Raw genomic sequence first — 25,202 nt, 5'->3', positions numbered from 1 at the left:
ATTATAGACTCCTTAGAAATGAGGATCTTTCTAACAGAGGCCAGAAAAACAAAGCTTCTGGACTCTCGTCGGATACTTCATTCCGTTCCTCTTCCTTCCATAGCTCAGTGCATGGAAGTGATCGGGTTGATGGTGGCGGCGATGGACATAGTTCCTTTTGCGCAAATTCATCTAAGACCATTACAACTGTGCATGCTCAGTCAGTGGAATGGGGACTATACAGACTTGTCTCCGAAGATACAAGTAAATCAGAGAACCAGAGACTCACTCCGTTGGTGGCTGTCCCTGGACAATCTGTCTCAAGGGATGATGTTCCACAGACCAGAGTGGGTCATTGTCACGACCGACGCCAGTCTGATAGGCTGGGGCGCGGTCTGGGGATCCCTGAAAGCTCAGGGTCTTTGGTCTCGGGAAGAATCTCTTCTACCGATAAATATTCTGGAACTGAGAGCGATATTCAATGCTCTCCAGGCCTGGCCCAGCTTGCGAGGACCAGGTTCATACGGTTTCAATCAGACAACATGACGACTGTTGCGTACATCAACCATCAGGGGGGAACAAGGAGTTCCCTAGCGATGGAAGAAGTAACCAAAATTATTCTTTGGGCGGAGTCTCACTCCTGCCACCTGTCTGCTATCCACATCCCAGGAGTGGAAAATTGGGAAGCGGATTTTCTGAGTCGGCAGACATTGCATCCGGGGGAGTGGGAACTCCATCCGGAAATCTTTGCCCAAGTCACTCACCTGTGGGGCATTCCAGACATGGATCTGATGGCCTCTCGTCAGAACTTCAAAGTTCCTTGCTACGGGGCCAGATCCAGGGATCCCAAGGCGGCTCTAGTGGATGCACTAGTAGCACCTTGGACCTTCAAACTAGCTTATGTGTTCCCGCCATTTCCTCTCATCCCCAGGCTGATAGCCAGGATCAAGCAGGAGAGGGCGTCGGTGATCTTGATAGCTCCTGCGTGGCCACGCAGGACTTGGTATGCAGATCTGGTGAATATGTCATCGGCTCCACCTTGGAAGCTACCTTTGAGACGAGACCTTCTTGTTCAGGGTCCGTTCGAACATCCGAATCTGGTTTCACTCCAGCTGACTGCTTGGAGATTGAACGCTTGATTTTATCGAAGCGAGGATTCTCAGATTCTGTTATCGATACTCTTGTTCAGGCCAGAAAGCCTGTGACTAGAAAGATTTACCACAAAATTTGGAAAAAATATATCTGTTGGTGTGAATCTAAAGGATTCCCTTGGGACAAGGTTAAGATTCCTAGGATTCTATCCTTCCTTCAAGAAGGATTGGAAAAAGGATTATCTGCAAGTTCCCTGAAGGGACAGATTTCTGCCTTGTCGGTATTACTTCACAAAAAGCTGGCAGCTGTGCCAGATGTTCAAGCCTTTGTTCAGGCTCTGGTTAGAATCAAGCCTGTTTACAAACCTTTGACTCCTCCTTGGAGTCTCAATTTAGTTCTTTCAGTTCTTCAGGGGGTTCCGTTTGAACCCTTACATTCCGTTGATATTAAGTTATTATCTTGGAAAGTTTTGTTTTTAGTTGCGATTTCTTCTGCTAGAAGAGTCTCAGGAATTATCTGCTCTGCAGTGTTCTCCTCCTTATCTGGTGTTCCATGCAGATAAGGTGGTTTTACGTACTAAACCTGGTTTTCTTCCAAAAGTTGTTTCTAACAAAAACATTAACCAGGAGATTATCGTACCTTCTCTGTGTCCAAAACCAGTTTCAAAGAAGGAACGTTTGTTGCACAATTTGGATGTTGTTCGCGCTCTAAAATTCTATTTAGATGCTACAAAGGATTTTAGACAAACATCTTCCTTGTTTGTTGTTTATTCAGGTAAAAGGAGAGGTCAAAAAGCAACTTCTACCTCTCTCTCTTTTTGGATTAAAAGCATCATCAGATTGGCTTACGAGACTGCCGGACGGCAAGCCTCCCGAAAGAATCACAGCTCATTCCACTAGGGCTGTGGCTTCCACATGGGCCTTCAAGAACGAGGCTTCTGTTGATCAGATATGTAGGGCAGCGACTTGGTCTTCACTGCACACTTTTACCAAATTTTACAAGTTTGATACTTTTGCTTCTTCTGAGGCTATTTTTGGGAGAAAGGTTTTTGCAAGCCGTGGTGCCTTCCATTTAGGTGACCTGATTTGCTCCCTCCCTTCATCCGTGTCCTAAAGCTTTGGTATTGGTTCCCACAAGTAAGGATGACGCCGTGGACCGGACACACCTATGTTGGAGAAAACAGAATTTATGTTTACCTGATAAATTTCTTTCTCCAACGGTGTGTCCGGTCCACGGCCCGCCCTGGTTTTTTTTAATCAGGTCTGATATTTTATTTTCTTTAACTACAGTCACCACGGTACCATATGGTTTCTCCTATGCAAATATTCCTCCTTAACGTCGGTCGAATGACTGGGGTAGGCGGAGCCTAGGAGGGATCATGTGACCAGCTTTGCTGGGCTCTTTGCCATTTCCTGTTGGGGAAGAGAATATCCCACAAGTAAGGATGACGCCGTGGACCGGACACACCGTTGGAGAAAGAAATTTATCAGGTAAACATAAATTCTGTTTTTTAGACCAATTGCTCCTCCTTGGAGTTTGAATTTATTTCTTAAAGTTCTTCAAGGGGTTCTGTTTGGACCCATGCATTCTATAGATATTAAGTTATTATCTTGGAAAGTTTTATTTTTGGTTGCTATTTCTTCTGCTCGCAGAGTTTCTGAGTTTTCGGCTTTACAATGTGATACACCTTACCTTATTTTCCATGCTGATAAGGTGGTGTTACGTACCAAACCTGGGTTTCTTCCTAAGGTTGTTTCTAAAAAGAATATTAATCAGGAAATTGTTGTTGCTTCTTTATGTCCTAACCCTTCTTCTAAGAAGGAGCGTATGTTACCTCTCTTTCTTTTTGTCTGAAGAGTATCATCCGTTTGGCATATGAGACTGCTGGACAGCAGCCTCCTGAAAGACTTACGGCTCATTCCACTAGGGCTGTGGCTTCCTCATGGGCATTTAAAAATGATTCTTCTGTTGAATAGATTTGCAAGGCTGCAACTTGGTCTTCTCTTCATACTTTTTCCAAATTTTCCAAATTTGATACTTTTTGCTTCTTCTGAGGCTGTTTTTGGGAGAGAGGTTCTTCAAGCAGTGGTGCCTTCCATTTAGGTCCCTGTCTTGTCCCTCCCTTTCATCTGTGTCCTATAGCTTTGGTTTTGTATCCCACAAGTAAGGATGAAATCCGTGGACTCGTCATATCTTGTAAAAGAAAAGAAAATTTATGCTTACCTGATAAATGTATTTCTTTTACGATATGACAAGTCCACTGCCCACCCTGTTATCCACCCTGTTATCAGGTTTTTATTTTTTGTTAAACTTCAGTCACCTCTGCTCCTTGGCTTTTCCTTTCTCTTCCTAACTTCGGTCGAATGACTGGAGGGGGAGGGAAGGGAAGGGATATATATATATATATCTGCTGTGGAGCTCTTTGCCACTTCCTGCTAACCAGGAGGCGATATCCCACAAGTAAGGATGAAATCCGTGGACTCGTCATATCGTAAAAGAAAATAAATTTATCAGGTAAGCATAAATTTCTTTTTTCCAAGCTAGAGTGATTATTTTACAGTAGTGTACAGTGCAGTCAGTTTAACGGTAATGGCTCTGTTAACTTTTCACTAACAATCCCTTTATTTTAATTGTAGGTGATGAAGGAGATAACTTCTATGTTGTTGACCAGGGTGAAATGGATGTAAGTTTCCTTCCTTTTTCTATTCACCTATAAACAATAAAAATAATAATTTTTTGATTGATTCCCAAAATGTGAGAATTCATCTTTTTTGTAAAATATAATAATTTCATAAATACCTAACATTGATTTTGACTGCAGGTAAGAACCAAAAGCCCAACATATCCTAAATGTGTAAACTTAGATTGTTGGATAGCCTTATGCTTATCGAAGGAATTCTTAAAGTACCCCACAGTGTTTCTTTACAGCCTCAAATTGATGTTTATACCATGAATTAACCACCCTTTCTGTGACCTCTTGTTCTGGAATTGTTCTTTTTATGAAAAATCTTTTCAGCCTCCGCTTTGCTAAGCACCTTTTTACTTGAATGAAAGTTACCATCATATCACCTGCTTCTCTTTTTTTTTTTTTTAGTCTAATTTTATACATATTCAGATAATTGAATCTTTTCTGGTAAGTTTAATTTTCAAGCACATCTGTTAAAAGGATGGAACATCTGTAAAAAGTGTGGATAGACCTATTGTTATAGACATTAATAAATATCTGAACAATCATTATTATTGACATGCAGTTGGGGGGCAGGTATTTTATGTTATTTTTTAATAGGACAAGGACATGTTTAATTTTAAACTTTCATGAGTGTTCAATATTAAAGTTTCTTTTTTAAGACACAATGAGTCCACGGATCATCTTAATTACTAATGGGATATTCACCTCCTGGTCAGCAGGAGGAGGCAAAGAGGACCACAGCAGAGTTGTTAAATAGCTCCTCCCTTCCCTCCCACTCCAGTCATTCTCTTTGCCTATGTTAGTGCTAGGAGGTGGTAAAGTTTAGGTATTAGAAAAGATTCTTCAATCAAAAGTTTATTATTTTTAAAGTAGTACAAGATTGTGCTGCTTTGTTTTAGGGTGTAGACGTAGTCAATATCAGTCTCTTCAGTAGAGCATTGGTGGCTTTAGAGCAATGGGAACTTGTGGGACATAATTCTCACTGTGCCTCCCATATTCTTATGCTGCCCTTACACTGAAAACCTGAGGGATATTTACTCAGGACTTTCGTTTAATTGCAGGTCTGTGAGGTAGAGGACCTCTCAAGCCTGAGAACTGCCTTGCTGTCAGGCAGAAAATGAGGTAAGTGCTGACTTTATTCTGGGGGTAGTAAGAAAAACTCAGAAAAAGTTGGGGCACTTTATTGTTATACAGACCTCATTGTAAGTGAGCTCTTTGAAGTTACAGTATAGATTGTCCTAGTATATAGGGACACAATAAGACAGCTTGGACGCAGGCCTAAATGGGTCAGGTGACTCATCTCCCGGCGGTTTCATGACTTACAATAACCGACCGGGAGATTACATATTGTCAACAATGACAGAGTGAGGGTGCTTCACTGTAAAGACTGGGCAGTCGGATTAAGCAGCTTTATAGTAAAAGGAGCTGATCAGTCTGCTAATTGTTCCCTGGGGCTTATTTTGGTTGAAAATAACGGCGACCGGGAGATCAATAATGATACGCCCACAATGGGCGGAGCTTGTGTGGCGCCAAGTTCGTTGCGCACCTCTTCTCTAGCGCTTCCGATTATCTGAAATGAGGAGTTGTGGTCAGAATACTTGCGCTTGGGAGACAGCGACTTTTTTTTCCTAGTATTTCCGTTTTTCGGAAGAAAGGAAGACCTTTAGTTGAGGGTGGTTACATTTAGAGCGCTATAGTCATTTGTGCAGAAAGACTGACAGGCACCTCAGCTGAATTCAGCTGAAGTGTAGAGGGGGTTTTGCAAAGATTCATATGCCACATGTACCTATTAAGTCATTTCTGCCCACCCAGATAAGAAAGTTACTCTCTAACATTTAAAGACACAGTAACGGTCTTTATGTGTTCATTTTTATTAAAAGTTAAGATTTTTATTGGTTTAATCATTTTGTCTCTGTTCCCTATGTTGTGAGAGAACCGCCACTTAAATAAAGGAGTTACTCTTTAAAATTTAAAGAGACAGTAACGTTTTTTTAAATGTTAATTTTATTAAAATGGTTAAAAACTTTTATTTGATTAATCATGTTTTCCCTATGTTCTGAGATTTTTTTTTTTCCAGAGGAATAAAATATTTTCTCTCAAATGTACAATTTTTTTTATAGCACACACATGCAGTGCCCTGCGCTTCCTCACAAACTTCACCTGGAGTTATTTGTCAAGACATCACTTCCATAGGATCATTTAAGCGATATCTGATGTATTATCTGTTTTTCCCATGCTGTAGGCAAAACGCTTGAGGAAATGTTGCTAATACAGTAGTAGCTATTCCGAATTTGCCTCCCTGAAGCATGAAGTAGTATTTAAGAGGGAAAGCTCAGACTATGTCTGTGTAATGCCTTTGTCTGATACTGAAGTGTTTTCTTTCAGTTTAAGCTTGAACACCTCCGTTTGTTATTTTAGGAGGTTTGAACTACCCTGGACGACGACTTCACCGGCGTAGTCAATTCTTTTAAGTCCAGCAATCTTTACAAGGATGGTTGGAAGGATAGGGAGAAACTGGGTATCCCCTTTTCTCCAGATTTAGCAGACTCTATCAAGGAGTTTTACCAAGGGTACCCAGGGATTGGGTGTACATCAGAGTTACAACTACCTGCGGTTTGTATTGCTTTGTCAACAGTGCGGTGGCATACTGTTCTATTAGGACAGACACTCCTTTGGAAGGAATCCAGGATAAGGTTGAGGCAATTAAGTTAGCCAATGCTCCACTTCAAGGTTTTTAAACTGGGAGCTAGGGTTTCAGGCTTTGCCAAAAGGCCCGCAGAACGTTAACACTGCAAATGCCTCATCTGAGTATAAATTTTTGGTGATTCCCTACATGGGGAAGACCTTGTTTGGTTCAGTTTTAGCGGAAATTCTCTCTGATATTACAAGAGGTAAGGGTCATTCCTTCCCTCAGGATAAGAAAGCAGTTGTCTTTATAGTTTAGTTCCTTTCGATCTTTCAAAGGAAGTCGTTCAACTCTTTCTTCCAAGCAGGAGCCGTCCAAACTTTACTGTTGACTCAGTCAATCTTGGAAAAGCAATCCAAGAATCCTGCTGGTGAATCAAAGTCAGCATGACAGGCCTGTTCCCAATCCGGGAGGATTCGGTATCCCAGGGATACAATATAGAGTTCAGGACTTTTTCTCCATGGGGCAGGTCTTTGTTTTCAAGATTTTCTGCAGTAGAAGAGAGGCGTTCTTACTCTGCGTAGGAGACCTCTGACATGGGAGTGATAGTTCCTGTTCAGTTTCAGGACCATCGTCTGGGACTTTATTCCAACCTGTTTGTGGTTCCCAACTAAGAGGGAACCTTCAGACCTATTTTAGATCTCAAAGGTCTAAACAAATTTCTCAGAGTACCGTCCTCAGATGGAAACTATTCGTTCATTTCTCCCTTTTGATCCAAGAGGGTCAATTTATAACAACCGTGGATTTAAAGGACGCATATCTGCATGTTTCTATTCACAGGGATCATCACAAGTTCTTAAGGTTTGCCTTCCTAGACAAACACTGCCAATTTGTGGCTCTTCCCTTCGGTCTTGCCACAGCTCCCAGAATTTTATCAAGGGTTCTGTGATCACTGTTGACGGTGCTTCGTTTAAGGGGCATTGCATTAGTGCCCTATCTGGACGACATCCTAGTCCAGACGCCATCCTTACAACAAGTAAGATCCCACATGGACACGGTGTTATCCTTCCTGTGGTTTCACGAGTGGAAGGTAAATTTGGGAAAGAGTTCCTTAGTCCCAAAGACAAGGGTTACTTCTTGGAAACCATAATAGATTCCCTATCAATGAAGATTTTTCTGACAGAAGTCAGGAAATCAAAGATTTTCGATTTTTGTTTAGCCCTTCAGTCCACTCCGCGGCCATCAGTGGCTCAGTGCATGGAGTTATTCGGGATGATGGTAGCGGCAATGGACATCATCCCGTTTGCTCGGTTCCATCTCAGATCTCTGCATGCTCAGGCAATGGAACGGAGATTATGCGGATTTGGCTCATCGAATACTACTGGAGCAGGAGACGAGGGATTCTCTTCAATGGTGGTTGTCTCTGGATTATCTTTCCCAGGGAACCTTCTTTCGCAGACCATCTTGGGTAATTGTGACAACAGACGCCAGCCTTCTAGAGGGGGGAGCAGTCTGGGGTTCTCTAATGACTCGGAGTGTGGACTCAGTCGGAGTCTGTTCTTCCTATAAACATCCTGGAGCTGAGAGCGATCTTCTTCAATGCTCTTCTGGCCTGGCCTCAGTTAGCCTTGGTTCAATTTATCAGGTTCCAGTCAGACAACATAACTTCAGTGGCTTACATCAATCATCAGGGAGGAACAAGGAGTTCCTTAGAGATGACAGAGGTAACCAAGTTAATTCAGTGGGCGGAGGCCCATTCTTGTTGCCTGTCGGCGATCCACATCCCAGGGGTGGATAACTGGGAGGTGGACTTTCTGAGTAGGCAGACCTTTCATCCGGGGAAGTGGGAACTCCATCCGGAAGCGTTCTCCAGCCTGATTCTCCGCTGGGGTCAGCCGGAATTAGATCTCATGGCATCCCGACAGAATGCCAAGCTCCCGAGATACGTGTCGAGGTCCAGGGACCCCCAGACGGAACTGATAGATGCTCTGGCAGTCCCTTGGACCTTCAGTCTAGCATACCTATTTCCTCAGTTTGCTCTTCTTCCTCGGGTAATTGCTTGAATCAAACAGAAGAGGGCTTTGGTGATCCTCATAGCACCGGCCTGGCCTCGCAGGGTTTGGTATGCATATCTGGTGGAGATGACATCTCTACCACCTTGGAGACTTCCGTTAAGGAAAGACCTTCTGATTCAGGGGCCCTTCCTTCACCCAAATCTAGTTTCTCTGAAGCTGGGGTTTTTCTGACTCTGTCATAGAGACCATGATTCAGGCTTGTAAGCCTGTTACTAGAAGGATTTACCATAAGATTTGGCGTAAATATCTCTATTGGTGTGAATCTAAGGGCTACTTATGGAGTAGAGTTAGGATTCCTAGAATTTTGTCCTTTCTCCAAGCGGGTTTGGAGAAAGGTTTATCGACGAGTTCACTAAGGAGGCAAATCTCGGCCTTATCTATTTTGATACACAAACGTCTGGCGTTGTGCAATCATTCTGTCAGGCCTTTTTTTAAATGAGCAAAACTATACATTGTTACAAACACACTCTCAGATGGGCTATATAAATTGATCATCTACAAAACATTTATGCAAAGAAAAATCTAGTGTACAAATTCCCTTTAAAAGCTGCCGACTGAAATAATGACTAACTACTCCACTTTGGAGTGGACTGGTAAGGAGTTAGCAAACCCAAGTACAGATGACCAATATGTAGTCCATATCCCCAGATACTGACAGCTGTTACATCGGTATCCTCAAAAGGATGTCATCTATTATAAAGAATTGAGTTAGCTAGACCGTGGTTAGATATATGGATTGTGATCCCACATACAGCTGGTATATAGGCAGCAGTCCTATATATGGCTTTAGGCAAATAGACAAGCATTCATGCACAATAACCAATACATAACCATGTTTGAAACACATATAGAAGATGAACAATTTTTTGCCATTTGTTGGCATTCTTATTTGCAGAAATAGGTGTCGACACAAGAGAACACGTTCAAACTCCCAGGTGTGTAGACATTCAGACACTTATTGTTAGATACTGATATTGGTGTATACACAGTCACCAATAACCTTGCACACAAAATTATAAATACATAGATTCACCTGTACCGTGTTTTGGAAATTAAAATTGCACTTTATACTAAGCGTCTCTCTAACCATGCAAGACAGAGATTATATATAGAGAAGAGCTTTGGAATTTCCAAAAGCAGTTTGGGCCTTTAAACCTTTTAACTTTTTTCCAGGTTTATGTGAGCAACGAATGGATGACCAGTATTGGTGAGGGAGGCAGTTTTGGCGAGCTTGCTTTAATATATGGCACCCCTAGAGCAGCAACTGTGAAAGCAAAAACCAACGTTAAGTTGTGGGGAATCGACAGAGACAGCTACAGGAGAATCCTTATGGTATGATTGGTTAAGCTTATCAATTTATTATGTTTTAATGTCTTTTAGAAAGTTACCTAAACAGTTTTTTTCTAATTGATCTTTAAATATATTTAATTGATCTTTTAATATATTTAATACAATACTCTTTAAATACACAATTTTGCTATTGTGCTAAGCTTTTTGATATGACATTTGGATATATTTAGTTATTATTCTCCAAATATATTAATGAAGTTCTAAGTTTTATAGTAACACATTGTTTATACATCTCTCATTTGTGCGATATAGCCACTGGGGGTATAATGTTTCACAAACTTCTATCAATTTGGTGATTTAGAAATAAATACTATCTGTATATAACATATTCATTTTTTTATTCTTTTAGGGAAGCACATTAAGAAAGAGGAAGATGTATGAAGAATTCCTGAGCAAAGTTTCTATTTTAGGTATTAATGCATATTTAATCTCTATCTAATATATACATATTTACACACATTTTCATAGTGAAATCTGTTAGGAAGACATACATATTTATACGCATGTACATCCACATAAACTTATTCCCATAAGTGGGCACTGTGTATGTGTGTATATATATATATACACAAAGCAGAATCTAGCATTTCACTCCTTTTCTTCAAAAACTTACCTTTCTCCAACATTGGTGTGTCCGGTCCACAGCGTCATCCTTACTTGTGGGAATATCTCTTCCCCAACAGGAAATGGCAAAGAGTCCCAGCAAAGCTGGCCATATAGTCCCTCCTAGGCTCCGCCCACCCCAGTCATTCTCTTTGCCGTTGCACAGGCAACATCTCCACGGAGATGGTTAAGAGTATGTGGTGTTTAGTTGTAGTTTTTTCATTCTACTATCAAGAGTTTATTTTAAAATAGTGCTGGTATGTACTATTTACTCTGAAACAGAAAAAGATGAAGATTTCTGTTTGTGAGAGGAAGATGATTTTAGCAGACAGTAACTAAAATCGATTGCTGTTTCCACATAGGACTGTTGAGATGAAGTAACTTCAGTTGGGGGAAACAGTTAGCAGACTTTTCTGCTTAAGGTATGACTAGCCATATTTCGAACAAGACTGTGTAATGCTGGAAGGCTGTCATTTCCCCTCATGGGGACCGGTAAGCCATTTTCTTAGTCTCAAACAGAATAAAGGGCTTAATATGGGCTATAAAACTGGTAGACACTTTCATGGGCTAAATCGATTGCTTTATTTGGACATTTTATACATGTTTATGCTGATAATTCACACTTATAAACTTGGGGAACGTTTTTTAACGTCAGGCACTATGTTAGACACCTTTTCCAGTCAGGAAGGGCCTTCCCAGTTGTAGGCTGAGCCTCATTTTCGCGCCATTACTGCGCAGTTGTTTTTGAGTGCAAGACATGCAGATGCATGTGTGAGGACCTGAAAGTAGTTGGAAAAGTTCCTAGAAGGCGTCATTTGGTATCGTATTCCCCTCTGGGCTTGGTAAAGTCACAGCAAAGGCTGTAGCTGGGACTGTATAGGGGTTAAATCTGTAACAGGCTCCGGTTTTGTTATTTTAAGGGTTAAAGCTCTGAAAATTGGTGTGCAATACTTTTAATGCTTTAAGACACTGTGGTGAAATTTTGGTAAATTTTGAACAATTCCTTCATATTTTTTCACATATTCAGTAATAAAGTGTGCTCTGTTTAAAATTTAAAGAGACCGTAACGGTTTTGTTTTAAAACGGTTTTTGTATTTTATTGACAAGTTTAAGCCTGTTTAACATGTCTGTGCCTTCAGATAAGCTATGTTCTATATGTATGAAAGCCAATGTGTCTCCCCCTTCAAAATTGTGTGATAATTGTGCGATAGCGTCCAAACAAAGCAAGGACAGTACTGCCACAAATAATGAAATTGCACAAGATGATTCCTCAGATGAAGGGAGTAGACATGGTTCTACATCATCTCCTTCTGTGTCTACGCCAGTTTTGCCCACGCAGGAGGCCCCTAGTACTTCTAGCGCGCCAATGCTTATTACCATGCAACAATTGACGGCTGTGATGGATAACTCCATAGCAAATATTTTATCCAAAATGCCTGCATATCAGAGAAAGCGCGATTGCTCTGTTTTAAACACTGAAGAGCAGGAGGTCGCTGATGATAATTGTTCTGTCATACCCTCACACCAATCTGAAGGGGCCATGAGGGAGGTTTTGTCAGATGGGGAAACTTCAGATTCAGGAAAAATTTCTCAACAGGCTGAACCTGATGTTGTGACATTTAAATTTAAATTAGAACATCTCTGCGCACTGCTTAAGGAGGTGTTATCTACTCTGGATGATTGTGACAACTTGGTCATTCCAGAAAAATTATGCAAGATGGACAAGTTCCTAGAGGTTTCGGTGCACCCCGACGCTTTTCCTATACCCATGCGGGTGGCGGACATAGTGAATAAGGAGTGGGAGAAGCCCGGCATACCTTTTTGTTCCCCCTCCTATATTTAAGAAATTATTTCCTATGGTCGACCCCAGAAAGGACTTATGGCAGACAGTTCCTAAGGTCGAGGGGGCAGTTTCTACTCTAAACAAGCGCACTACTATTCCTATCGAAGATAGTTGTGTTTTCAAAGATCCTATGGATAAAAAATTGGAAGGTTTGCTTAAAAAGATTTTTGTACAGCAAGGTTACCTTCTACAACCCATTTCGTGCATTGTTCCTGTCACTACAGCAGCGTGGTTCTGGTTCGAGGAACTAGAAAAGTCGCTCAGTAGAGAGACTCCATATGAGGAGGTTATGGACAGAGTTCACGCACTTAAGTTGGCTAACTCTTTTATTTTAGATGCCGCTTTGCAATTAGCTAGATTAGCGGTGAAAAATTCAGGGTTTGCAATTGTAGCGCGCAGAGCGCTTTGGCTAAAGTCTTGGTCAGCGGATGTATCATCCAAGACAAAATTGCTTAACATCCCCTTCAAGGGTAAAACTCTCTTTGGACCAGAATTGAAAGAGATTATCTCAGACATCACTGGGGGAAAGGGCCACGCCCTCCCACAAGATAGGCCTTTCAAGGCCAAGAATAAGTCTAATTTTCGTTCCTTTCGTAATTTCAGGAACGGACCGGCCTCTAATTCTGCATCCTCTAAGCAAGAGGGTAATGCCTCACAGTCCAAACCAGCCTGGAAACCGATGCAAGGCTGGAACAAGGGTAAGCAGACCAAGAAGCCTGCTACCGCTAACAAAACAGCATGAAGGAGTAGCCCCTGATCCGGGACCGGATCTAGTGGGGGGCAGACTCTCTCTCTTTGCTCAGGCTTGGGCAAGAGATGTTCAGGATCCCTGGACGCTAGAAATAGTTTCTCAGGGTTATCTTCTGGAATTCAAGGAACTACCCCCAAGGGGAAGGTTCCACATGTCTCACTTATCCTCAAACCAAATAAAGAGACAGGCGTTCTTACATTGTGTAGAAGACCTGCTAAAGATGGGAGTGATACACCCAGTTCCAATGACGGAACAAGGAATGGGATTTTACTCAAATCTGTTCGTAGTTCCCAAAAAAGAGGGAACCTTCAGACCAATTCTGGATTTAAAGATCCTAAACAAATTTCTCAAAATACCATCGTTCAAAATGGAAACCATTCGAACGATTCTACCCACTATCCATCAATTTATGACTACCGTGGATCTAAAGGATGCGTACCTACATATTCCTATCCACAAAGAACATCATCAGTTCCTAAGGTTCGCCTTTCTGGACAAACATTACCAGTTTGTGGCCCTCCCATTCGGATTAGCCACTGCTCCACGGATTTTCACAAAGGTACTCGGGTCCCTTCTAGCGGTTCTAAGACCGAGGGGCATTGCAGTAGTACCATACTTGGACGACATTCTAATACAAGCATCGTCCCTTTCAAAAGCAAAGGCTCATACAGACATCGTTCTGGCCTTTCTCAGATCTCACGGATGGAAGGTGAACATAGAAAAAAGTTCTCTGTCTCCGTCAACAAGAGTTCCCTTCCTGGGAACAATAATAGATTCCTTAAAAATGAGGATCTTTCTGACAGATGTCAGAAAGTCAAAACTTCTAAGCGCTTGTCAAGTTCTTCATTCTGTTCCACGTCCTTCCATAGATCAGTGCATGGAAGTAGTAGGGTTGATGGTTGCAGCAATGGACATAGTTCCTTTTGCGCGAATTCATCTAAGACCATTACAACTGTGCATGCTGAAACAGTGGAATGGGGACTATACAGACTTGTCTCCAGTGATTCAAGTAGATCAGAAGACCAGAGATTCACTCCGTTGGTGGATATCCCTGGACCACCTATCCCAGGGAATGGGCTTCCGCAGACCAGAGTGGGTCACGACCGACGCCAGTCTAGTGGGCTGGGGTGTGGTCTGGGAATCCCTGAAAGCTCAGGGACTATGGTCTCGGGAAGAGTCTCTTCTCCCGATAAACATTCTGGAACTAAGAGCGATATTCAATGCTCTCAGGGCTTGGCCTCAGCTTGCAAAGGCCAGATTCATAAGATTCCAATCAGACAACATGACGACTGTTGCGTATATCAATCATCAGGGGGGAACAAGGAGTTCCCTGGCGATGAAAGAAGTAACCAAAATAATACAATGGGCGGAGAATCACTCCTGCCATCTATCTGCGATCCACATCCCAGGTGTGGAAAACTGGGAAGCGGATTATCTGAGTCGTCAGACATTCCATCCGGGGGAGTGGGAACTCCACCCGGAGATTTTTGCCCAGTTGACTCAATTATGGGGCATTCCAGACATGGATCTGATGGCGTCTCGTCAGAACTTCAAGGTTCCTTGCTACAGGTCCAGATCCAGGGATCCCAAAGCGACTCTAGTGGATGCACTAGTAGCGCCTTGGACCTTCAACCTAGCTTATGTGTTCCCACTGTTTCCTCTCATTCCCAGGCTGGTAGCCAGGATCAAACAGGAGAGGGTCTCTGTGATCTTGATAGCTCCTGCGTGGCCACGTAGGACTTGGTATGCAGACCTGGTGAATATGTCATCGGTTCCACCATGGAAGCTACCTTTGAGACAGGACCTTCTTGTTCAGGGTCCATTCGAACATCCAAATCTGGTCTCCCTCCAGCTGACGGCTTGGAGATTGAACGCTTGATTCTATCAAAGCGTGGGTTTTGAGATTCTGTGATAGATACTCTGGTTCAGGCCAGAAAACCGGTAACTAGAAAGATTTACCATAAAATATGGAAAAGATATATCTGCTGGTGTGAATCCAAGGGATTTCCTTGGAATAAGGTAAAAATTCCTAAGATTCTTTCCTTTCTGCAAGAAGGTTTGGATAAAGGATTATCTGCTAGTTCTCTAAAGGGACAGATTTCTGCTTTATCTGTCTTACTACACAAACGACTGGCAGCTATGCCAGATGTTCAAGCATTTGTTCAGGCTCTGGTTAGGATCAAGCCTGTTTACAGACCTTTGACTCTTCCCTGGAGTTTAAATCTAGTTCTTTCAGTTCTTCAAGGGGTTCCGTTTGAACCTCTACATTCCATAGATATTAAGTTGTTATCTTGGAAAGTTTTTTTTTTTTGGTTGCTATTTCTTCTGCTAGAAGAGTTTCAGAGTTATCTGCTCTGCAGTGTTCTCCGCCCTATCTGGTGTTCCATGCAGATAAGGTGGTTTTGCGTACTAAGCCTGGTTTTCTTCCAAAGGTTGTTTCTAACAAAAATATTAACCAGGAGATAGTTGTACCTTCTTTGTGTCCGAATCCAGTTTCAAAGAAGGAACGTTTATTACACAATTTGGACGTAGTCCGTGCTCTAAAATTCTATTTAGAAGCTACAAAAGATTTCAGACGAACATCTCTGTTTGTCGTCTATTCTGGTAAAAGGAGAGGTCAAAAAGTGACTTCTACCTCTCTTTCCTTTTGGCTTAAAAGCATCATCCGATTGGCTTACGAGACTGCCGGACGGCAGCCTCCTGAAAGAATCACAGCTCACTCCACTAGGGCTGTGGCTTCCACATGGGCCTTCAAGAACGAGGCTTCTGTTGATCAGATATGTAAGGCAGCGACTTGGTCTTCACTGCACACTTTTGCCAAATTTTACAAATTTGATACTTTTGCTTCTTCGGAGGCTATTTTTGGGAGAAAGGTTTTGCAAGCTGTGGTGCCTTCCGTTTAGGTGACCTGATTTGCTCCCTCCCTTCATCCGTGTCCTAAAGCTTTGGTATTGGTTCCCACAAGTAAGGATGACGTCGTGGACCGGACACACCAATGTTGGAGAAAACAGAATTTATGCTTACCTGATAAATTACTTTCTCCAACGGTGTGTCCGGTCCACGGCCCGCCCTGGTTTTTTAATCAGGTCTGATGAATTATTTTCTCTAACTACAGTCACCACGGTACCATATGGTTTCTCCTATATTTTTCCTCCTGTCAGTCGGTCGAATGACTGGGGTGGGCGGAGCCTAGGAGGGACTATATGGCCAGCTTTGCTGGGACTCTTTGCCATTTCCTGTTGGGGAAGAGATATTCCCACAAGTAAGGATGACGCCGTGGACTGGACACACCGTTGGAGAAAGTAATTTATCAGGTAAGCATAAATTCTGTTTTTTAATCCTGTCAGCCACTGCAGCGCTTCCTCCGCCCGTCACAAGTCCTCTTTGTGGGTCCAAAATGATGAATCCGGCTTCCTCCAATCACAACGTTGCATCAGGCCATGATCCCCCCTCCCGGGGGGAAAGCCGTGATTGGAGGAAGCTGGATTAGTCATTTCGGATGTCAGAAGAGGCTTCCGGCGGCCGGGGGAATCGCTGGAGCGTCATTCAGGATTAAAAGGTAAGTTTTTGAAGAAAAGGAGTGAAATGTCAATTTTGATGAATTAAAGTGCCCTTGTGTTTAATAGGTTTATTAAAAACCGGGCACTAATTCATCCAAATTGACCTTCTCTTTAAAGGGATACTAACCCCACATTCTTTTCTTTCATGATTCAGACAGAGCATGCTATTTCAAGCAACTTTCTAATTTACTCCTATTATCAATTTTTCTTTGTTCTCATGTTATCGTGATTTGAAAAAGCAGTAATAAAAGGTTAGCACCTCGGTAGCGCTTGCTGATTAGTTTGCTACATTTAGCCACAAATCAGCAAGTGCTACCCAGGTGCTGAACAAAAAATGGTCCTGCTCTAAAGCTTACAGTACTGCTTTTTCAAATCAAGATAACATGAGAACAAAGAAAAATTGATAATAGGAGTAAAGTACAAAGGTGCTTAAAATCGCATGCTCTATCTGAATCATGAAAGAAAAAAAATTGGGTTTAGTATCCCTTTAAGTGTAGTCGTAGCAGGTGTTACTCATAAGGAAGGTCTTCAAGTGCCCATCAAGTAGTGTGTTGTGCACCCAAGTTCAGTTTAAGATTCATAGTAAAATAAATAAAATAACTAAGTATAACAAAACATTACATTGTAACTAAATAAATAAGTAAACACAATAAAGGTCCAACACCTATCCAACTTCACTCTTAAATGCTTAATGTAATGAGTAGGTGAACAGCATGAAGAAGAGGAGGGTAATTTATCTATGGAGCTTATTCTGTGATACACCATCTACCTTGCAAGTTTTTCTCCAGAATAAGTATATTATTTCTAAATGGGAAGATTACTCACATTTTCTGAGTATAGCAGATACACCTCCCACTTTCTAATAAATTACTTGATTTGTCTTTCAAAGTCTCCTCAGACATCAACTTGTTCAATCAGCATTTGTAAATATATATTTCTCTGGTATGCCCAACATCGTAAAATCAAATGTCTTGCCAAAAGGAGGACTGTTAATAAAAATATCATTTTTATTAGTAGACTCATTGTACATGTGTGCAATGATGTATCTACCTAGTTTGTCTGCTTCTATATTTGAGAAATACACTGATAGGCCCTTCCTAATTAAAATAGCAACCCCTCTCTTTCTATCCTCTGTAGGTGTGTAAAGAATATGTCCTACCCAGCAAACCTTCAGTTTCTCATGTTCCTCTGCAGTCAGTCTAGTTTCCTGGAGTAAAGCAATGTTTACACAACGTATGTTGAGATGTTAAAGTATCATACTCCATTTTGCTCCGGAAGTATTTCCCCCCCCCAATATATCAGGAGATCAAACTATACACTGAAGCCATAAAGGTCATAATGCAAAACATCAGAGTAGATAATGAATGGTAATTGCCAGCAAACAAACAAATATGTTAAGTGCATTAGGTAAGTGAGGTGTACAAATGTGAGTTGATAAAAGCTCACTGTTGCACATGGTGTGGATACCAAAATTTGGCTGGCGATAAGTCGCCATTGAGTCTGCAGGCACTCCAAGAATTTTCTAAAAATGACAAAGTGTGGACATTTCAATAGCATGTGGACCATAAGGACTAAAATGGCTAAACGAAAGGACTTTCCATGAAATTCTAATTTTAATTAAGTTGTAAGTTTAATAACAGTAATAACTGAGAAAAACTAAAACTTGTAGTAAAACCTAAACTATGCTTCTGTTCCTCTAAGCACGCTGTAATTTTATAGATGAGGATGGTGCTGTAGTTAACAAATATTAAGCAACACCATAACAACAACCCACAATACTGAGGGTGATTGGTATTTAACTGGGGGAGGCTATCCTCCAAAAACTTAGCAAAATTAACTCTCAAAAAGAATCTAACTAAATAATCAGTCCTGTAAGACTGTTTATAGTGGATATTGTTAAAATTGTGTGGACATTTCAATAGTAGGAGGACTATAAGGACTGAAATGGCTAAAAAAAAGGACTTTTCAAAAATTCTAATCTAAACAGGTGTATTTTTAATAACCATAATAACTGATAAAAAATATAACTTGCAGTACAGTTATGTTCCTTTAAACGGCAAGTCAACCCAAAAAAATGTTCTTACTCATTTAGATAAAGTTTTCTAAGGATTAATAGTGCAAACTAGCCCAATTTTGGGAAATAAATAGTGTGCAAGTAAAAAGACTTACTAGTTGTCCCTCGGCTATTTTGAAATGGCCGCCTGCACCCTCTTCTCGATTTAGTCATCCTCATTTCCCTCTTAATATGAGGAGAGTCCACGGCTTCATTCCTTACTTGTGGGAAATACTGAACCTGGCCACCAGGAGGAGGCAAAGACACCCCAGCCAAAGTCTTAAATACCTCCCCCACTCCCCTCATCCCCCAGTCATTCTTTGCCTTTCGTCACAGGAGGTTGGCAGAGAAGTGTCAGAAGATACGGAGTAGTTCCTTATGGAGGGTAGTATCCATCGGAATGGGACTGGAGTTTTAAGTAGTCCTGTCAGCCTCTCAGTGAGAGCATTGACGAATGCTAGAGTCTGGAGATGCAGGGAGAGTCTTTCTGCGAACCCATCCAGACTTGTATTAACAGCTCCTAAGCAATCAGTGTTGACGAGTTTCACTGCCTGCTTCTATCACTCAAGTCCATGTCAGGAGCTCTGCTACAAGACTGTCATACTTGAGAGGCCGTGTTTCTGTTCCACGGCATAGATTCCGGTAAGATCATTTCATTTTTTATACACTTATGATAATGCATGAAGACAGGGTCACAGTGTGACTCCGTTTATCTGAATAGAATCAAGGGTTAATCTTTCCGGAAGGGGGTTATTGAACAGGGGGGTTTAATCACATATTCTAAATATTGTGTTTATGCTGTGACATGTGTGAGATGAGGTTTAGACATTGGAACGTACAGCTTTTTCTTTCACTTTGGAGAGCTGCGCAGCCTGTTAGGCTTAGCGCGCTTTTAGTGAGTCAGGGGCGGTCCTGCATGGTGCACCACGTGACCGGGTGTGGTCACATTGATTCTCTTCTTCTTGACTGTGCGGTTGTCTGGAGACGAAGCAGTTTCTCTCTTGGGCCTGGGTCATAGGAGGTGGTGAGTGCCCCAGCCATTGGGGATATATAGGTGCCATTTTTCTTTGTCTATTGTCCTATTTATAAGCGCAAGCTATGGAGGACTACTGATACGCTAGAGGGTACTCCCTCTTTACCTAACTCAAATGCCTGTCTATATTGTGAGGAGGCCACGGTATACCCGCCTGCTCAATTATGTTCCATATGCCTTGATAAAATAATTATATCAAAGAAAGCTAATATGTTTAGTACTACTGAGCATTCTGCCTCTGAGGAGTCTCCGTCCCGTGAGGTGCGCACCCTACAGTCATCTCTTAATACACATGCAGCTTCCGGTAGCACTCCTAATCCTCCATCTGGAGGGGCCCTTTTACCGCCAGACTTTACTGAACAGTTACAGACGGCAGTGTCTGCAACCTTTAGTGCTTTACCTTGCCCTGCTAAGCGCAAGCGAAAGGTTTAAATATTGCTTTTCTTCCCAGAGGTCATCTACTAGCTTATTGGATTTATCCAATACAAAAGATTATCCGATGATGAAGACGCCTCTGATACTTCAGAGGATGCTCTTTCTGGGTCGGAATCTGCGGCCTCTAAGCCTCCAGTTGCGGAGGAACCAGATTTTAGATTTAGGATTGAACACTTGCGCTTTCTGCTAAAGGAAGTTTTGGCCACTTTAGAGGTTCCAGAACCTAAATTACCTGAGGAACTTTGTATTTCTAAATTAGATAAGGTCTACGAGGACAGGGTTGTACCACAGACTTTCCTGTAAAGATGGAGAACATTCTTCTTCCTTTAAGAAATGATTCCCGGTTTTGGACACTCATTTGGAGTTGTGGGGTTCTGTCCATAAAGTAAATGGTGCTATCTCCACACTTGCTAAGCGCACTACTATCCCACTTGAGGATAGGTTTGTCAGTTAAGGAGCCCATGTATAAGAACTGGAAGCTCTAATAAGAAAGAAGTTTCAGCGTACAGGATGTTTATTTTAACCAGCAGCGGCTGTTGCTGCGGTTGCGGGAGCGGCTACCTATTGGTGCAACTCCTTATCTGAGTTGATTGAGGTGGAGAGTCCCCTCGAAACGATCCAGGAAAGAATTAAGGCCTTAAGGGTAGCCAAGGCTTCAGGTCTTTCTGTGCTAGCCCGCAGGGCACTCTGGCTGAAGTCTTGGTCTGCGGTTATGACTTCGAAGTCTAGACTTCTTTCCCTCCCATTTAAGGGAAAGATTCTTTTTGGTCCAGGTCTGGACTCGATCATATCCACGGTTACTGGAGGCAAAGGTGCCTTTTTGCTGCAGGATAAGAAGAACAAACCTAAGGGACAAGGTCCTAATTTTCGTTCCTTTCGTTCTGACAAATCCCAACGTCAGCAGCCCTCAGCAAAGCCGGAGCAGTCCTAGGGAACTTGGAAACCTCCTTAGTCCTGGAATAAATCCATGCAGAATAAGAAGTCAGTCGGCATGAAGGGGCAGCCCCCGATGCGGCCTTGGATCTGATAGGGGGCAGACTGTTGCTCTTTTCAGAAGCTTGGTTTGGAGACGTGCAAGACCCGTGGATACTGGAGGTCATCGCTCAGGGATACTGGATAGGTTTCAAGCCTCATCCTCCCAAGGGCAGATTTCTCTTATCAAGGCCAGAAAAGAGAGAGAGGCTTTTCTACGGTGTGTGAGGGATCTCTCCGCCCTGGGGGTCATTGTACTGGTACCGCCAGCAGAGAGAGGTCTGGGATACTACTCAAACTTGTTTGTGGTCCCAAAGAATTAGGGTACTTTTCATCCGATTCTGGACCTAAAGTGTTTAAACAAATTTCTGTCTGTCCCCTCGTTCAAGATGGAGACAATAAGGTCCATTCTTCCTTTAGTCCAGGAAGGACAATTCATGACCACGATAGACCTGAAGGATGCCTACCTCCATGTCCCTATACACAAGGAACACTTCAAGTTCCTAAGATTTGCGTTCCTGGACCAGCACTTCCAGTTTATTACACTTCCGTTTGGTCTAGCTACTGCTCCAAGAATTTTTACGAAGGTTCTAGGGGCTCTGCTCGCAATAGCCAGAACCAGAGAGATAGCAGTGGTGCCATACTTGGACGATATTTTGGTTCAGGCACCATCCTGTCATCTAGCAGAAGACCATTCGAAAGCCCTTCTTTCTCTTCTTCAATCTCATGGATGGAAGATAAACTTAGAAAAGAGTTCTCTTATTCCCAGTACCAGGGTGGAATTCCTGGGTACGATAATAAACTCCATTACCATGAGGATATTTCTTACAGACAAGAGACGTTGCAAGCTAACTTCCAATTTTCTTGCCCTCCAGAACTCCTTGAGGCCCTCTGTGGCTCGGTGTATGGAGGTAATTGGTGTCATGGTGTTCTGCATGGACATTGTTCCTTTTGCCAGATTCCATCTCGGGCCTCTTCAAATATGCATGCTGAGACAGTGGAACGGCAATCATTCATATCTGTCTCAACAGATTTCTCGGGACAACCGGTGGCTCTGTCCAGATCACCTGTTCCAAGGGACATCCTTCTTGAGACCATCCTGGGAGATTGTGACTACTGATGCTAGTCTCACTGGATGGAAAGCTGTTTGGGGTGCAAGAAAGGCACAGGGCCTGTGGACTCAAGAGGAATCCATCCTCCTGATCAACATCTTGGAACTTCGAGCAATCTTCAATGCTCTGACGGTTTGGCCTCTTCTGAGTTCGGCCCAATTTATCAGATTCCAATCAGACAACATAACTTCAGTGGCTTACATCAACCATCAGGGGGGGAACGAGGAGCTCCCTAGCAATGAGGGAAGTATCTCAAATTCTGGAATGGGCGGAGGCCCACAACTGCTCGCTGTCAGCGATCCACATTCCGGGTGCGGACAACTGGGAAATGGATTTCCTCAGCAGACAATCCTTTCATCCGGGGAAATGGTCTCTCCATCCCGAGGTGTTTGCAGAGATTTGCAACAAATGGAGGACGCCGGAAATAGACCTCATGGCGTCCCGGCTCAATTCCAAGCTACCCAGATATGGGTCGCGGTCCAGATATCCTCAGGCGGAGCTAATAGATGCATTAGCAGTGCCTTGGAAGTTTAGTCTGATCTACATTTTTCCACCGTTACCACTCCTCCCTCGTGTAGTGGCCTGCATCAAGCAGGAGCAAACATCGGTGATTCTAATAGCTTCATCGTGGCCGCGGAGGATATGGTACGCAGACCTGGTAGGGATGTCCTCATCTACTCCATGGAGGTTTCCTTGTCGCAGGGATCTGCTGGAGCAGGGTCCTTTTGTTCATCAAAATCTAGATTCTCTGAGGCTGACTGCGTGGAGATTAAACGCTTAGTCCTAGCCAAGAGAGTTTTCTCTGAAAGAGTTATTGATACTCTCATTCAAGCTTGTAAGCTGGTTACTTGTCGCATCTATCATAAGGTGTGGAGGACCTACTTATTCTGGTGTGAAGATAGGGGTTTCCCCTGGCATAAAGTTAGGGTTTCTAGGATTCTTTACTCTCTCCAGGATGGTCAGGAGAAGGGTCTTTCTGCTAGTTCCCTTAAGGGACAGATTTCGGCCCTATCTGTTTTACTGCACAAGAGGCTCGCTGAGCTTCCTGATGTCCAGTCCTTTGTTTAGGCTCTGTCTAGAATCAGGCCTGTGTTTAGATCTAGTGCTCCTCCTTGGAGTTTAAATCTTGTTCTTAAAGTTTGGCAGAAGGCTCCGTTTGAACCTATGCATGGAGTTGACATTTAAATTACTGTCTTGGAAGGTTCTTTTTCTATTGGCTATTGCCTCGGCGCGCAGAGTATCTGAGATGGCTGCCTTGCAATGTGAGCTTCCTTACCTAGTATTCCATGCTGATAAGGCTGTTCTTCGTACTGGGTTAGGTTTTCTTCCTAAGGTTGTTTCAGATTGCAACGTCAATCAGGATGTGGTTCCTTCTTTGTGTCCAAATCCTCCTTCGAAGGAGCGGTTACTTCATAATTTGGATGTGGTTCGGGCCTTGAAGTTCTATCTTCAGGCTATGAAGGAGTTTAGACAAACTTCTTTCTTGTTTGTTGTCTATTCTGGGAAGTGCAGGGGGCAGAAAGCCTTGTCCACTTCCTTGTCCTTTTGGCTGAGGAGCATTATTCGCTTAGCTTATGAGACAGCGGGACATAAGCTGCCTCAGATAATTAAGGCTCATTCTACTAGAGCTGTGGCTTCCTCTTGGGCCTTCAAGAATGAGGCCTCTAGGGATCAGATTTGTAGGGCGGCTACCTGGTCTTCCTTGCATACCTTTTAAAATTTTTACAAGTTTGATGTTTTTGCTTCGGGTGAAGCAGCTTTTGGGAGAAATGTTTTGCAGACCCTCAGAATAGGGTCCGCCTTTACTTTTACCCTCCCGTTTCATTCAGTGTCCTCTAGAGCTTGGGTATGTGTTTCCCACAAGTAAGGAATGAAGCCGTGGACTCATATTAAGAAGGAAAACATAAATTATGCTTACCAGATAATTTAATTTCCTTCTGTATGAGGAGAGTCCATGGCTCCAGCCCGTATTCTCCGTTGGGTGGATCAAAATTTTTGTTTTGTTGTTCTGGCACCATTTATACCCTGATATTTCTCCTACTGCTCCTCGTTCCCTCAGCAGAATGACTTGGGGATGAGGGAAGTGGGGGAGGTATTTAAGCCTTTGGCTGGGGTGTCTTTGCCTCCTCCTGGTGGCCAGGTTCAGTATTTCCCACAAGTAAGGAATGAAGCCGTGGACTCTCCTGATACAGAAGGAAATGAAATTATCTGGTAAGCATAATTTATGTTTTTGCAGTCCTCTTCCAGTGAATGTAACTTTGCGATCCTAAGCGTTCCCGTGCTTCGCACATACGCCAATTTTACTGAAGGGGGCCTTTTCAAGAAGGAACTAAAAACAACCGCTCTGTATCATAGCGGTTCCTATATGCGGCGGACCAGTGTGCGTTCTCTTCATCGCTCAGACAGCCTACCGGTCCCAGAGCAGTTCCTACTGCTGATACTGAGCGTTTTGTTTTTAGTCCCTTCTTGAAAAGGCCCCCTTCAATAAATTCTGCGCATGCGCGAAGCACAGGAACGCGTAGGATCGCAAAGTTACATTCACTTGAAGATAACTGCAAGATGGGGATGACGAAATAAAGAGATGGGGCAGGCGGCCATTTCAAAATGGCCGTGGGACAACTAGTTACGTCTTTTTACTTGCACACTATTTATTTTCCAAAATTGGGCTACAGTTTGCACTATTTAGATTTCTTTTTTTTTTGGGTTGATTTGCCCTTTAAGCAACATGCTCTGGATACTTGGGTAAGTGAGTCTATCCAGTTCCTCTCACTTTTACGTGTCTAGGTAAGCCTGCAAACCCTGAGGTGACTGGAAGAACTTTGTCCCTGATTGGGTTTGCAAAAGGAGTTTAGCCACATACATCAATGCAAATTGACTGCCCTGTTCATGTAATAGTGAACATTAGGGGCAAACTATTTCCTTCTCTTTGTGACCTCTGCCAAGAAATCTTGAAATAATAGATGGTGTACTGATCTTAAGTTCTTGCATCAGGCTAGTTGGATCTATAGCATTTCCAACACTAGAATCCT

At 42.7% G+C, this 25,202-nt stretch overlaps 1 protein-coding gene across 1 annotated transcript in view; it reads left to right on the top strand.

Annotated features, from left to right (window-relative positions):
• The window catches only part of PRKAR1A (protein kinase cAMP-dependent type I regulatory subunit alpha), a 105,831-nt gene that overhangs the window by 40,091 nt on the left and 40,538 nt on the right, over window positions 1-25,202 (top strand). The window contains exons 6-8 of the mRNA XM_053707650.1: window positions 3,708-3,754; window positions 9,635-9,793; window positions 10,161-10,221. Coding sequence (XP_053563625.1) covers window positions 3,708-3,754; window positions 9,635-9,793; window positions 10,161-10,221 — 267 coding nt within the window. The remainder of the gene's footprint in view (window positions 1-3,707; window positions 3,755-9,634; window positions 9,794-10,160; window positions 10,222-25,202) is intronic.

This window comes from Bombina bombina, chromosome 1, assembly GCF_027579735.1.
Source record: "Bombina bombina isolate aBomBom1 chromosome 1, aBomBom1.pri, whole genome shotgun sequence".
In the NCBI taxonomy this organism is placed as follows: domain Eukaryota; kingdom Metazoa; phylum Chordata; class Amphibia; order Anura; family Bombinatoridae; genus Bombina; species Bombina bombina.
The sequence above is the reverse complement of the archived record's forward strand: the minus strand, read 5'-3'. Positions and strand labels throughout refer to the sequence as shown.